Raw genomic sequence first — 14128 nt, 5'->3', positions numbered from 1 at the left:
TGAAGCAATGGCAGTAGCATTATCAAGCACTTTTTGAAATGTACGAAAAAATAATGACATATTACTTAACGGGAATTTGATTTCTATGGGATATACACTTGGGTATTTAAATTACTATTATTACAAATTGTCAAACCATCCCATTTCCATTACCAGGTAACAAACGACCAAGCAATGGCTCTCTGTCTACCACAAATGAATCGTCAAATCGTGAAGAGTTAGAGCGGGCATACTCAACCGGCATGCGTATAGAGGCGGCGCAGTTTGAGCTTATCCAATGCGCCAATAAGAAACGAGAAGATTATTCACCAGCTTCAAGCTCTAGCCGCTCACATGTATCACGTGATCATCCTTCAGTGACCAATAGCGACGTTGAACACGGGATCAGGAACTTTACTGCGTCTCCACCCATGCCTACTGTTCCCGAGGCTAACCACTACGCACCTAGGAGATATGTTCATACACTGGAAGGTATGCATGTGAAGAGTGATGGGCCCTTCAAATTTTTGAGAGGGCACCGTCATCAAGGGAGGGGTGGTCTTGCTAGGAAAAGGAGCAAAAAGATGAATTTTTAGTGCATTGTATTGATCATTTTATTTTGAAGCAGTTGCTCTTCTTGTCAATGAATGATATCTTACAGTTTTTAGTTATTATCTATGTCTTCTAGAAAAAAAAACAGAAGAAAAGAAATATTTAGATGAGATTTAGCGGAAGTAATGTGTAAATTTACTTTTGATCAAGTTGTAGTCTCATTGTGTTGAATATATTTTTCTAAAATCATGTATAGGAGCCAGACCACGTGACCGTGCTCGTATGTCACTGACTACATCGCCCTCTCTTGTTCGATCAAGCGAAGAATCGAGTGATGTGGATTTTGAGATGGAATCATCTGAACGAGGAAGCATTCACGTGTATCGTCCTAGCCGATACCGATCGAATCGCCGGGTACCAAGACGAGGTTATGTTACTGCACGGTCTGTTATCAGAGCAGCTCGTGTACCTGGAAGAAAACACAGGCAGTAAGTACTTAACATTTAAACAGAGGCTTAGGCGTTAGCAAAAATGATGTTGTATTGCCCTTTGCGACCGACTAAAAAAAGGTCATGTTACTGCACAGTCTGTTAATATTTTCAGGGAACCTCGTGTACCGGGAAGCTAGTAGCCTGGACAGTACAAGTACACAAATAACTTGCAGGGGAACCTTTTTGGCATACGCTTTGCTCGTCTTACAAACTTAATATTTACTTTTACTTCCCTCTACCAATATTATTACAGTCATTTGGAAACATACATAAATATATCACAATTCTACTTTTTTGCTCAGTCCTGGCTCTCATCCACATGCACGTCATCATCATGGTACTCCGAGTAGCAGCTCACCCGAAACCGTACGATCTCATCCGATTCACTACCGAGCACCTTCGAGTCCTTCCGAAGGCTATATTTCTCTACCTTACGAAAGTTTCAGTGCTGCACATAGCGGGGTAACAGACAGTGACGCTGATACGAGAAAACATTATGGTTATTACAGACGAAGAGGGAGACCTCAGCTCATTTGGACTCCTAGCGATAACTGTAAGTATCTGCGTTGAAGACTAATAGTAAAACAAAATACACAGATAATAGTAGATGGATGTAATAGAGCTGTCCATATTATATAAAGTGAGTCAACCAATGAACAGCTATTTGGATAAAGTAAGTCTGTTTCGTTTTGAAGGATATGTGGTGGGGGAGTTTGGTAAGCTCGACAGGCTAAATATGGCGACTCCGGTTAGGCTGACGTCATTTTTTAAAAAGGACTTAGATAGTATCAGTAACGATAAGAGGTCAAAGTATAGGGGTTTAGTAGGGTGACCTGTACTTTCGAGACCAGTGCCTAGACTAATGTTAAACTTTTGAGATTATTTGATATGAATAGTTGTTTCGAAACAAATAAAACATTATACGAATGCAAACCTTCTGCTCCTATAAAACATTAACCGATCATGTGATACATTGTTTTCTCGGTTTGTTTAGTGCCTCCTGGATCTATCAGTGACCCAGAAAGAGGGCGCCATCTACGTCATCCCAAACGGCATGCTACATCGGTTGGAGGTGTTAAGGTAGTACATCCTATTCACCCGGAAACAGTTCGGTATCACATCCCATCAGAGATACGTGAGGAAGGGGAATCACCTAAGAAAGATCCTAGATCATGTAAACCTATGATGATAACATCCTACCACTCACCACCACCACCACCACCACCATCACTACCACCTAAACGACGAGGTAGCCCGGAAGGAAATGAACAAGATATTGAAGAAGAAATTGAAATTCAAGTCATTGATGAATGCAGCAAGGCTAGTCCGATAGGAGATCAGTTTAGGGAAAACATATCAGTTGTATGAATTGAAGACAGCTGAACCGTGCGAATTGCGAAAGACTTTAAAATGTGTACAGTAATACCGGATTCGAAGTACTGACTTCTTTTGATTTTCATATTATGAACCAAAAAGCCATAAATGATTATCAACAGAATCCATTTGTAGCTGCGACATAAGACGAGTTCAGCTCTGAGGACTTAGTAGGTATGATCATGAAGATGATAGGTCATTAGTAAGACATCGCTGCAAGTGACCAATATGATACTGCACTAGATGCCTACTACATGGGTCGAACTATAGGGTTAGAGTGAGAGTAATATGGTAAATATAATGAAGTCTGGCATTGTGTATATTTACCAAATCAAGCCAAACCGGATTATCATATTCCACTCGACATTTCTTGTAGAGTCAGTCTCGTAGAAGCGGTCTATATCGTGTTATTACACAAGCTAGCCAGGGTTCAACCTGTAGGTGAACTTTATAGGAGTGTTGTGACCGAGTGGTTTAATGCGCTTGAATGGGGATGCGAAGGTCGAGGGTTCGAATCCCGACCCGACACTAATATCCTTTGGCAATATATTAACATGCACTTGCTACTCTCCACCTAGGTGTGTTAAATGGGTACCCGGTAGGATGCGACCATCATTGTTGGTCAATCAGTTTTTGAGCGTCAAGTAATGTCTGGCTGGAATGCTCCACAGGGAGTGGAGATTGTGCACACAGTGTGTTAGAGCAAGTATTGAATCCAATGACCGGGGTAATAGTATCTGTAAAGCGCTTAGAGACATCGTAGATGTATTAAGCGCTGTATAAAAGCGGATTATTCTTCTTATTATTATTATTGTGTCTGAGTCACTCTTGAGGTTATACTGATCAGGAATTCCAGTGCAACCCGCCAGATCTACTCAGAGTTTCTGAACATGTTTGATCAGCTTTAAAAAACTCCGACAACAGAATAAATCTATCGTTTCTATTTTATTCCGACTGTATCTCCGGGATATTTAATTCCTGTCTGTCGTTGGTTACCCGGTTACCTTCGTTGTTATTGTCAACGAGAAGACATCAGCATATTAGGATTGTTGATATGCAAGTGAACACTCTGTTATGTAAACATATTTAAGATTATTAATACATGTATTACATTGTTATTGTCTGATAAAGATAACCAAACTAAAGAAGAAAAAAAATTAGAATATTGTTATGAAGGCATCTGCTGCAGTATATACGTTAAAAGGTTACCATTCCTTAAACTTCAAATAATTGATACTTTATAATTGTTTGCTAACGGTATATAAAGGAATAACTTTAATATAGACTGTATTTTTAGCAATTTAAATAATGACACATTGTTTACAACTTCTCGAATGCTCTTCTTTTTTAAAGTTCAAAATATGTACAGTTTACAAGAAAGCTATTCGTAGTAATTGTATTCAAGATTAATATTTTTGGTGTGTTTATACCTGCTTCAGTGAGATGTCGCTACAACACATCACATGCAGAGCAGTTCCAGAAGATGCTTCAGTGATTCAATGTTTATTGCATAATGATCCATCATACAAAAGCTTGACAGTTATAAGTATGGTTGATAGCCATTAGATAATCAAGTGATCGACCTCTCACAATTCACCCTGCATCTTATTCATGGACGATTGTGATTTGTTTATTCAGACATACCATACCTTTCACCTTCCACTCCTCTTTATTACTGTATTATATGAAGGGTTCGCATTAACCATAGGGGTACAGCACTTTCAGGGTAAGAAATTCACCGAATATTGGGCTTTGATCGCCAAAATGAATGTACATGTAAACAACATAAAGGAGGATCACATGAATTTAATGGTTATACTTACTTTTTAAGAAAGTTTGGTACGTGAAGGTATATCAGGATATTTTCTCAAACGTTTTATCACGTTTTACCTAGGAATTTTCATGTTTTAAATCATAACTTTATAAAGATAAAATTACGTGAGAAAAATATTGAACACGCACTTTCAAATTGGATATGCTGAAAGTGTTTTTAAAGATTAAATGTTTATTTATATATTAAGGGGAAAGTCCACCCTGATATCAAATTTGTAAGCAGAACCATGAAGAAACAGGTCAGTAAAATAGGAGTGAACCTTCATGATATGTCATAGAGTTGCCAATTTGGGTTTAATTGGTCGCAATTTCATGAATGCATAAATAGCTTAATTTAATTCGATGTTGGTAAAGTTTCCACTTACCTGTTCCTCTCATTTTTTCTGCTCTTATAAAAACCAACTGAATATCAGGGTGGATTCCCCTTGGAAAGGCCAGGTGCGATTTTAAAGTTTTGGTATTAGACCATAGACCATGTTTAGATGCATGTAAGAGTACGTAATCTATTTCTGATAACACCATGAAACCTCGCCATGATTGCCTTTACACCCATTTACGGAGGCAAACACCAACGTGTACTGATTTGATCCAGCATGAACATCTTATCAAATCAACCCAGCATCTCGATGACTCCTCCATATTAATCTTTGGCTACATCCCCTTCACCAAAACACGCCACTGCATCTTATCCTGTTGCCCCACCCTTCCACCAAGGTACGCCCCTGTGTCTTACAAACCATCATGTGTTTTCACCCCTGTGATAAACAACGCTCCAGTATGTTTCAAACCACCCCTCAGCCCCCCCCCTTTAATTTCAATCCGCCCCTGTCTCTATTCATCGTACCAACTTGTATGTTACGCCTCTTTCCGCCCATTTCATCTAGTTTTATATCTTCATGCACTGCCCACTGTAACACTATGACATTGTAAGAGAAGCTGCAGTATAGGAGCTAGTTTGTTCTCTCTAGGTATTCAAACAGCGATGTATTCATTGATGTTATACTGCCAGGCTAATAAATCATATCAGAGTATGCCTATCAATACAGACGTATAGTCGATATAATGCTGACAAACATTGAATATAATTATTCTCATTTTATCATGATCCCGGTGAACACTGCCAAGGAATTATTACACTTTTAAGATGTACATTTCCATTGTAATTAGCTATGTATATATAGAGTAGACCTAGCTGTGAAATGTATAGTAATACATGTGGTTCGTTAGAATTGTACCATGATTAACACATACATCGCGCTATTTATATTCCGCATAAATGTTTGTAAATGCTTCGTTATTCTCAAATAAAAACGACTGATACATTTTATTTTGATTGGAGTGCCTGAAGCCTACACTGATTTGACTTTGATAAAAATTATCATAAATCTGTCTTTATCGAATATGAAATAAAATGAAACGTACTTCGGCATCTATCTTCCAGCTCATTGGGAAGTTCAAAGCAAAATAGACCAGTATAAAAATACACTTACCATTTATATGTATCCCCTATATAGAAAGTTTTATCTGAGAATTATGTTTATTGGTTTCTCTTTATATTAAAAACATTTTAAATGAGTAATTTGACAAATACAAACCTTCCATATTTTGTTTGTGAAACTCCGATATCAATCTGGATAGTATTTCATTTCACGCCCCCCCCCCCCAGAAAAAAAAAGATTGAAGAATTTAAGAAAAAATTTACACATAACTAGACTAAAATCCTCTTATTCTCCATTAAAATTAATCACTTGTGACAATACAAATTAAGAAAAGAATCTAACCTTTTACAAATTCTTCTTCGGATAATCTTCAGTCACAAAATAAATACAAGTCACTTTCAATGGTGTGAAGGAAAACGCTGATATTAAGAAACGAAAAACGAAAAACGAAAAATATTATGTTCACCATTATTGCATAATGTCTAAGAGTAAAGTACCACACCGACTGAGGCAAGATCCTGAAACATAATTGCATTACGATAGGGTATGGAAGTCCTGAATAGACATTTGAAATTCAGCATCGGAAAAGATCATCTTCGTAATAAAAATAAAGTGTCATCCAATTTAATGCATGCTCAATCTTTGTTATGCACCACCGGCGTATGTTATTCCATTACAAACAGGCGAGAAAAAAGGGGAAAAAAGAAAGCTACTCATGACATATACCTCCATCAGTTTGTCAAAGTTGGATCTCGCAGCATTTAAACCATAATGGGGGATACTAACTTGCAAATGATTTACTGACTGCACAAGAACAACAATCGTTTGGAGCAGGTATACGATGTCTTCAACATTTCAGTCATTAACAGCTCTATAGCCGGATGTATACGTCATGGAACATCTTATTACTATAACATCAGGAACCCACGAGATGATAACCTTTGAGACAGATCGCCAGGTGAGCTTGTAAAAATTCTACAAGATGTAATACTTGTATATGTCGGTGTGTGAATGGTGTGTATACTTACTTTGTTTGAACAAACTGTGTCTAACACTTTTTATTTCAATAGCATTTACTTCTGTTCCCATCTGAACACCTACAATCCTAGTTTTGACTCAGCTGAGAGTTCAGAGTCGGACCAGTTCATTATTACAAATGATTTCTTCTTATTCTAAACATGTGCATTATAGCACCTTTCAAGAATTGTCATGGTTCTAGTTTTACTAGAAGAAACCTAAACATTGTACTTCTGTTACCAGACATTTATTTATTTATTTATTCAGTTTTATTTAAAAACAGGGTAGTCTTTTCAGTGCCAGAGGCCTGCTTTACAAAAGAGCCCTGTACATACAAAGATTTACAAAAAATAGAATACATTGTAGAAAACAAAGACATTATATAAACAACATACCATAAGAGAACTAAAACAACTTAAAAACTAGATCAAAATGATCATAAGGCCTGAAATATTAAACATTTAAGATATTATTGATACAATAAAAAATACAAATACAAATACACATGCCATAAAGAACAGACATAAAATCAAAAGGGTAAAAGGTAAGAAATAAAACTACTACATACTACACAACAACAAATACACATGCCATAAAGAACAGACATAAAATCAAAAGGGTAAAAGGTAAGAAATAAAACTACTACAGACTACACAACAACAAATACACATGCCATAAAGAACAGACATAAAATCAAAAGGGTAAAAGGTAAGAAATAAAACTACTACATACTACACAACAACAAATACACATGCCATAAAGAACAGACATAAAATCAAAAGGGTAAAAGGTAAGAAATAAAACTACTACACACTACACAACAACACATAAACAAAAACAAACAAAACTAAATTGTAATAAGTCATGATATAACATTAGGTACCAGTGCATGCATTACAGTGGAGGGAGTGATTTAATTTGTTTTTTGAACATTTGGAGTGAAGTTGTCGTGCGAATATGAGTCGGTAGATTGTTATAGATGCTTGGAGCGATGAAAGAAAAAGATCATTTTTTTTAAAGTTCAGTCTTGGGTTTCGGGATAAATAAGGGATTTAAAGATAAAGACCAGTTATGGTCATGCGATTGCATTGTGAAAGAAACGTTGTGGAATCTATCAGAAAAGGTTGATCATCTAGCATCTAGCATCTGCAAGGTTCCGGAATCATCAAAATGATAAGAAATTTGGCCCATTCTTCGTAAAGTTACAAGCACTATACACAGAAAGATGTACATGGGACTACCCTATATCTCTCACAGACCATGAGAGAAACAAATTTACCAAATATATGAATTAGAAGGCGGTTTCCCGGCAAATTTTTTATCATCATGTATTAGTAAAAACATATTCTTTCACATGATTGGTAATGAGAGCTTCCATTTCATTTTTTGAACTTGGGGCGTTTCCAATACTGGTCTTTACCTTTAAGGTAGAATGACGAGTAACATAGTAAACTGGACGTTTACAAGCAAAAGGTTCTAAATAATAAGGGGCTAGATTATTGAGTATTTTGTAGACGAAAATGCAGTAGTGGTAGTTGATTCTATTTTCAACACTTTGCCATTGAAGAGTGCTTTATAAGAGGATGTCTTTTGGGGTTAGATCTGCATTAAGGACTAATCTTGCATATCTGTTCTGCGTCCTCTGTAATTTGAGTAAATCTTTGTTTCTGCACTTGCCCCAAACAACTGAACAGTAATCTATATGTGGAAGAATGATGGAGTAATAAAGATGTTTCAGTAGGCTTTGGTTCAAATAACTCTTAATCCTTCTAGTGCATGCAATAGCCCGATTAATCTTATTAGTCACATTCAATATGTGTGGTGTCCAATTTAGACTTCGGTCAAGGGTTACGCCTAAATATTTGATCTCGGTAACATTCTCAAGATAGTCTCGTCCATGACAGATTTTCAAAATTTGGTTCTTATGTTTATGTTTCGTTCCAAAGACCATCACTTTTGTTTTCTTTGCATTTATTTCCATATCATTTATTTCACACCATTTACGCAGTAAATCATAAAATTTGTGTAGTTTCTTCTGAATGCTTTTAAAATTGTTACCTTTACAAAACAGTGCCGTGTCATCAGCGTACAGAGCAATTTTGGTTTGTTTACTAAATTTCAAGTTACACATATCATTAAGAAATAAGCAAAAAATGAGTGGGCCCAAAATAGACCTTTGGGGCACATCAGAGTAAATTTTTAGAAAATTGCTTTGGACACCTTGAAATGAGACGCATTGTTGCCTATTCGTTAGGTATGAAGAGAACCAGTCTAATTCAACATAATTAATACCATAATATGGCATTTTTAATAACAATACTTCGTGAGATATAACATCAAACGCCTTTTTGAAATCAAGGAATATCGCCCCTGTTATCAAACCACAGTCAATATTGTTTAACAATATTTCAATTAGACAAGTCGCAGTTGAATGCTTTAGGCGAAAACCCGATTGGCGCTGAGATAGCAGTTTGTATTCTTGGAGATACTCATAAAGCTGGGCATGGACTGCCTTTTCAAGTATCTTTGAAGGACAATAAAGATATTGGCCTATAATTGCCACTTGTTTCACTACTTTTTGGTACTGGAATAATCTTGGCTCTTTTGAAATCACTTGGGAAGCATCCTGAGCTTAGAGATTTGTTAAAGACTTTTGAAAGTGGTTCAGCTATAAAAGGGGCAGCGATTTTCAATATTCTTGGATGTAAGTCATCCAGACCAACAGCTTTGTTAACATCAATTTTCCCAAGTTCTCTTTTTACAAACTCCGAGTCTATGCTTTGGAATTTAAATGTGATCCAACCCTTGATAATGTGTTCAAGGAATTAAAACTTTGTTGGTTAAAAGAGGAATGTCGTTTTCCAACACTAACAAACAATTCATTGAATGACTTTGCAATTTCTACCTTATCTAAAGTCATATGAGTTCCTGTGTTAATATTCGGATTGACTGAAACATGCGTTTTGCCCCCCATTTTGGGGGTTTGGGGGTGGGGCAGCTGCCCCTCCCTGCCCCACCCCCCCTTCCCTCGCCTATGTATAGAGAAAAAACTGAATATCTAGAATTTGGCTAAAACTATGCCAGGGTCAAATGATGTCACGCATAATGCTAGAAACCGATCTGATATCCAGATTTTTTTTAATGCACAAATAATGTTGGGGTGGGCGGGGGGGGGGGGGGGCGGAAGGATATCCCCAGTTCCTACTCCAGTGTAAATTCTAACTTTCATGCACTTCAATTATTAAGTTATTTTAACAAGCTTATACAAATTGCTAGGGGTATTACCGTAACACAATAATCCTTGTCATGTATGTAATCATTTTCAACATTAAATCGTATCATTAAGCATTACATCAACTTCATAAAGGTTAAAACGAAAATGCGAAATATTACAATTACGCCACTAATAAAGCAAACTTTGTTAAAATAGTCATATGACGGTGTCAACTCATTTTAATTAATTGCTAATTCATGGGCTCATATCTGATGTTAACAGTGATATATAAAATCAAATGAAGCATTTATATTAGAAATTCATCAACAAATATGTCGAGTTATACGCACGGAATACCATATTTACATCGATGTGGGGGGGGGGGGGGGGAAGGAGAATTCATCATGGAATCATTACTGACATATGAAGTGAAATGTAATCCGCGGTTTCAGTTTGCTGCTTATATCTTGTGCAGTCTTGAGTTAAAATAATATGTAGACTGACATGTACACACTCTTGCGTTATTCTGAAAGATTTGTCCTGATTATACGCACAACAGTCTACGGACATTTAATATAATCATTGTACATAATTATAGACACAAATTAAATTTTGAAAAGCCTACACGATGTCGGAAAATAAATTTACAACAGAAAATCATCGCAAATTTTCCAGATTCTTGCACGGAGAGATCGAAACTTTACTACAGAAATGCATCAAGATATTTGTTTCAGAACCCTGTAATGATTTGCACTTTCAAGAGGTGAATATGGTATGGAACAAACCATATTTACATGAAAGATTTTGCTTAAACATTTGTAGCCCTTATATTCACTGCCACGTCCACCTCATGATGGAGATTAAAAATCATAGTCTTGTGCAGACCCTCTGTTGAATTCTATAATTAGAATAAATTAAATATAAATACAGGATGAATATATGATTTAATTGTGCTCATGGCCAACATGCGATATAGTTGAATGGGATTCAATGCGAACAATACGAACGAATTTGCGGGCATATGCGCAAAAATAAATCAGTATGATATCGTATGAAATATATATATATATATATATATATATATATATATATATATACATGTATAAACATTGGAAATTCGTCGTTATGATGTACAGACTTACGCACAAAAAACGATCTCAGTTTAATATCGTATGAAATGTATATACAGCGCGTCCCAGAAAAAACGAAACCGAGAAGTATCGATGTTTTATCATAACTTAATCACAACTATAATTAACAAATGACACATATTTGGAAAGCTTAGATCCTTCTCTTTCATTTGATTCAACTTATATGATTCATATCTCACGCATGAGTGATTAAAAACAATGTGAGGAGAGGAAACCTAAAAGTAATTTGGCGGGTGGTATCTGAATTTTAAAAAGAAAATCACATTTCTACAAAGTTCAAAATAAAAATGCATTTGACATTCACCAATTTATTGTGCAGAATTATGGTATGAATAAACGTATGAATAAAGAGTGGCCTACTTGGGATACTGACTAAACATTGTTTTGTGTACAAACTTTTCAAGGCTCTGACTCCTCTCATTCTATAATATATCCCAAGTAGGCCACCCAATACTCAATTGTTTATCGTCTTTTTTATCGTCATATATCGAATTGAAATCCAACTACCACATACACCTGTCAATTTTGATATCTTGATGTACCCCCTATTTTTGTTTTCTCTCTCTCTTTTTCCCCTTTTATCAATATTTTCCCCCAATATTTGTATTATTATGTATCCGTTGAGGGTGGTCATGCTATCAAGCTTTGCTTACTTTGTCAATCCTCCTGTTTTATATTTTCGATTAGTTACAGCCAACCTTATTTTTTTCTACATATACTCTTTTGGCTTGTAAACTATACAATTTGCAATGAATTTTGTTTGTTATATATTTGTAGAACTGCAAAAGAAAAATAAAATCAAACAGAACAAAATAAAATGTAATCAAATAAAATCAAATTTGATCTCAGTATGATATCATATAAAATTAATATGCAATGACCATTTAACATTAAAAAGCGGAGACTTATGCACAATAACCCAATCACAGTAGGATATTATATGACATATATATGCATTGGACATTCATCATTATAATGCACAGATTTATAATAATAATAATTACAGTGCTTATTATAGCGCCTAACACTTACTTTGTCAGAAGTCTCTAAGCGCTCTACAATAATGCAGCATAATTACCCTGGCTTTAGCAGTGCAGCTGTTACGCGCGCTGCGTTTTATGCACAACAATGCATGTTCAGTATGAAATTAAATGAAATATGCAAGCATTGGACATTCACCATTATAATGTTCAGACTTATGCACTAAAATATAATAAACTCAACGTTGAGATGTTCTATCATACAAGATCTAACTACATTATACATTTAACATGTGCATACTCATGCACGAAAACCTCAGCAGAACGTCAGGATATGATGATTTAAAAAATACAAATACAATGGTCATTCTCTATAATTATGATAGTTGACGTTTATTATAATTTGTCTTAGGTTTGGGTAATCTGATATGTGTGTTACCAGAAGAGGTATTGTAAGCCTACTTTGTTTCACGAAAGTTGAAAGTATAGGATACACTAGAGGGACCGAGCTGTTTGATAGCTTTAAACATTAAATGTGTAATTATTTTTTTCTTTTGCCTCTGCATTGCATTCCCTTATGTTTTTATTTTTATATTCCCTACGCAGTCTCTTATACTGTTCATCGTGCATTCGAAATGATTAAGTTGATAATTAGCGGTGATAGCTGTGCTGATAGAGAAAATTCGAAAAAGGAGTAGAGTATAGTGTATTGTATCTGTATTTCATTTTCATTCGTATTCAACTAAAACTTAATTCATTCCACTTGAAAATCATGATACAAATGAATATATGAAAATAGGTAAATATGTTGTCTAATTACAATTCTTAAATGTTGAAAGTAGTTAATAAGACACATTATTCCATAAAATAAACTTGTAAAACTAGCACAAAAACCTGCAATAAATGCATTAATTTTCTCATCAAGGAATGAACTAAAATCAGGTCATGATACAGGTTTCGAGATAAAATGTGTGACCATGTCTTTGAATAATGTGCATTATATATTTAAGGTAATTTGGCCCCATGATTATCTGATGGTCAGTAGTTAGTCAATGTATTAATACCGATGATTATCTGATAATCAGTACTTATTAAGTGTATTTAAACCAATTATTATCTGATGGTCAGTAGTTATATAATGTATATGGGTTACCTAACACTTCATTGACAGCCTTCAGAGTACTGTGATATCTTTTTCCAATGTCTTAATTATATTGAAATAGTAAGCTTTCTCTCTGCACCATTTCAGTAGAAAGGTATCGAGGATTCCTTTAAATCAGATCTATTTCATATACTGTATCCATACACCACCTGAATGAACACTATCACAAATCCTCTTCAGGTCGGTGAAGCTGCCACCCGACTTGTTTTTCCATAAAGAAAGGCACTCTCTCATCGCTGGCTCAGAGTCACTAAGGTGCTTCCTCAGAATACGTGATTCCTCGTTGTACTCAATACCGAGTTTGTTGGACAGGCCATGGTATTGATTGTGAGGAACGTGGGCTGTAAGAGTATTCAGTTTCCCATCTGATACTGGGTCACTATACAACAAGGATTTAAACAATAATGAAACATCATGTAAAGCATTTCTAAACTCAATCTGAATTTTCGCCAGGTGGTATTGGCACGATTTCCATGAGCAGCTCTTCATTTTTCAATTTAGGTACAATCGTTCAAATAATTCATTTTTAAGCTAGAACTACGGGTGTGATTTATCATTGGAGACTTCGACAATTTATTTTTTCTATTTTCTCTATGATTTGGGTTGATATCACTTTGTAAGCTCTCAATAACTTTGGAGGATTCATCCTCCAGATATTAAGGATACTAAATGATTCCTTGCTGCAAATTCGATCCTCTCTTCGAATATCTAAAAGCCAACATGTATAGACTGGTGTATTTCTGCGTGGTTGATCTGAGTGTTCGGCCAAAAAATGTCAGAGGTAAAAATGTTAGAGGTAAGAATTTTTAGGGAAAAGGAAGAAGTCTATACAATCAATTGACATGATAGAGCAACGTCGATCTGGCGCTGCTCAGCGGCTGCCGGGCTCATGATCAATTGGGCAAAAAGAATTTCCATTTTCGGTTTAATAAAATT

At 35.6% G+C, this 14128-nt stretch overlaps 1 protein-coding gene across 1 annotated transcript in view; it reads left to right on the top strand.

Moving 5' to 3' along the window:
- The window catches only part of LOC115918404 (Down syndrome cell adhesion molecule homolog), a 43967-nt gene extending 41006 nt beyond the window's left edge, over positions 1–2961 (top strand). Inside the window, exons 31-34 of the mRNA XM_030977104.1 lie at positions 157–471; positions 788–1019; positions 1325–1575; positions 2017–2961. Of these exons, the coding sequence (XP_030832964.1) occupies positions 157–471; positions 788–1019; positions 1325–1575; positions 2017–2390 (1172 nt within the window). The 3' untranslated portion in view covers positions 2391–2961. The remainder of the gene's footprint in view (positions 1–156; positions 472–787; positions 1020–1324; positions 1576–2016) is intronic.
- The last annotated feature ends 11167 nt before the right edge of the window (positions 2962–14128 follow it).

This window comes from Strongylocentrotus purpuratus, unplaced genomic scaffold (genome assembly GCF_000002235.5).
Source record: "Strongylocentrotus purpuratus isolate Spur 01 unplaced genomic scaffold, Spur_5.0 spur5_scaffold_1, whole genome shotgun sequence".
Taxonomy (NCBI): Eukaryota; Metazoa; Echinodermata; class Echinoidea; order Camarodonta; family Strongylocentrotidae; genus Strongylocentrotus; species Strongylocentrotus purpuratus.
This window is presented reverse-complemented; position numbering and strand designations above follow the sequence as displayed.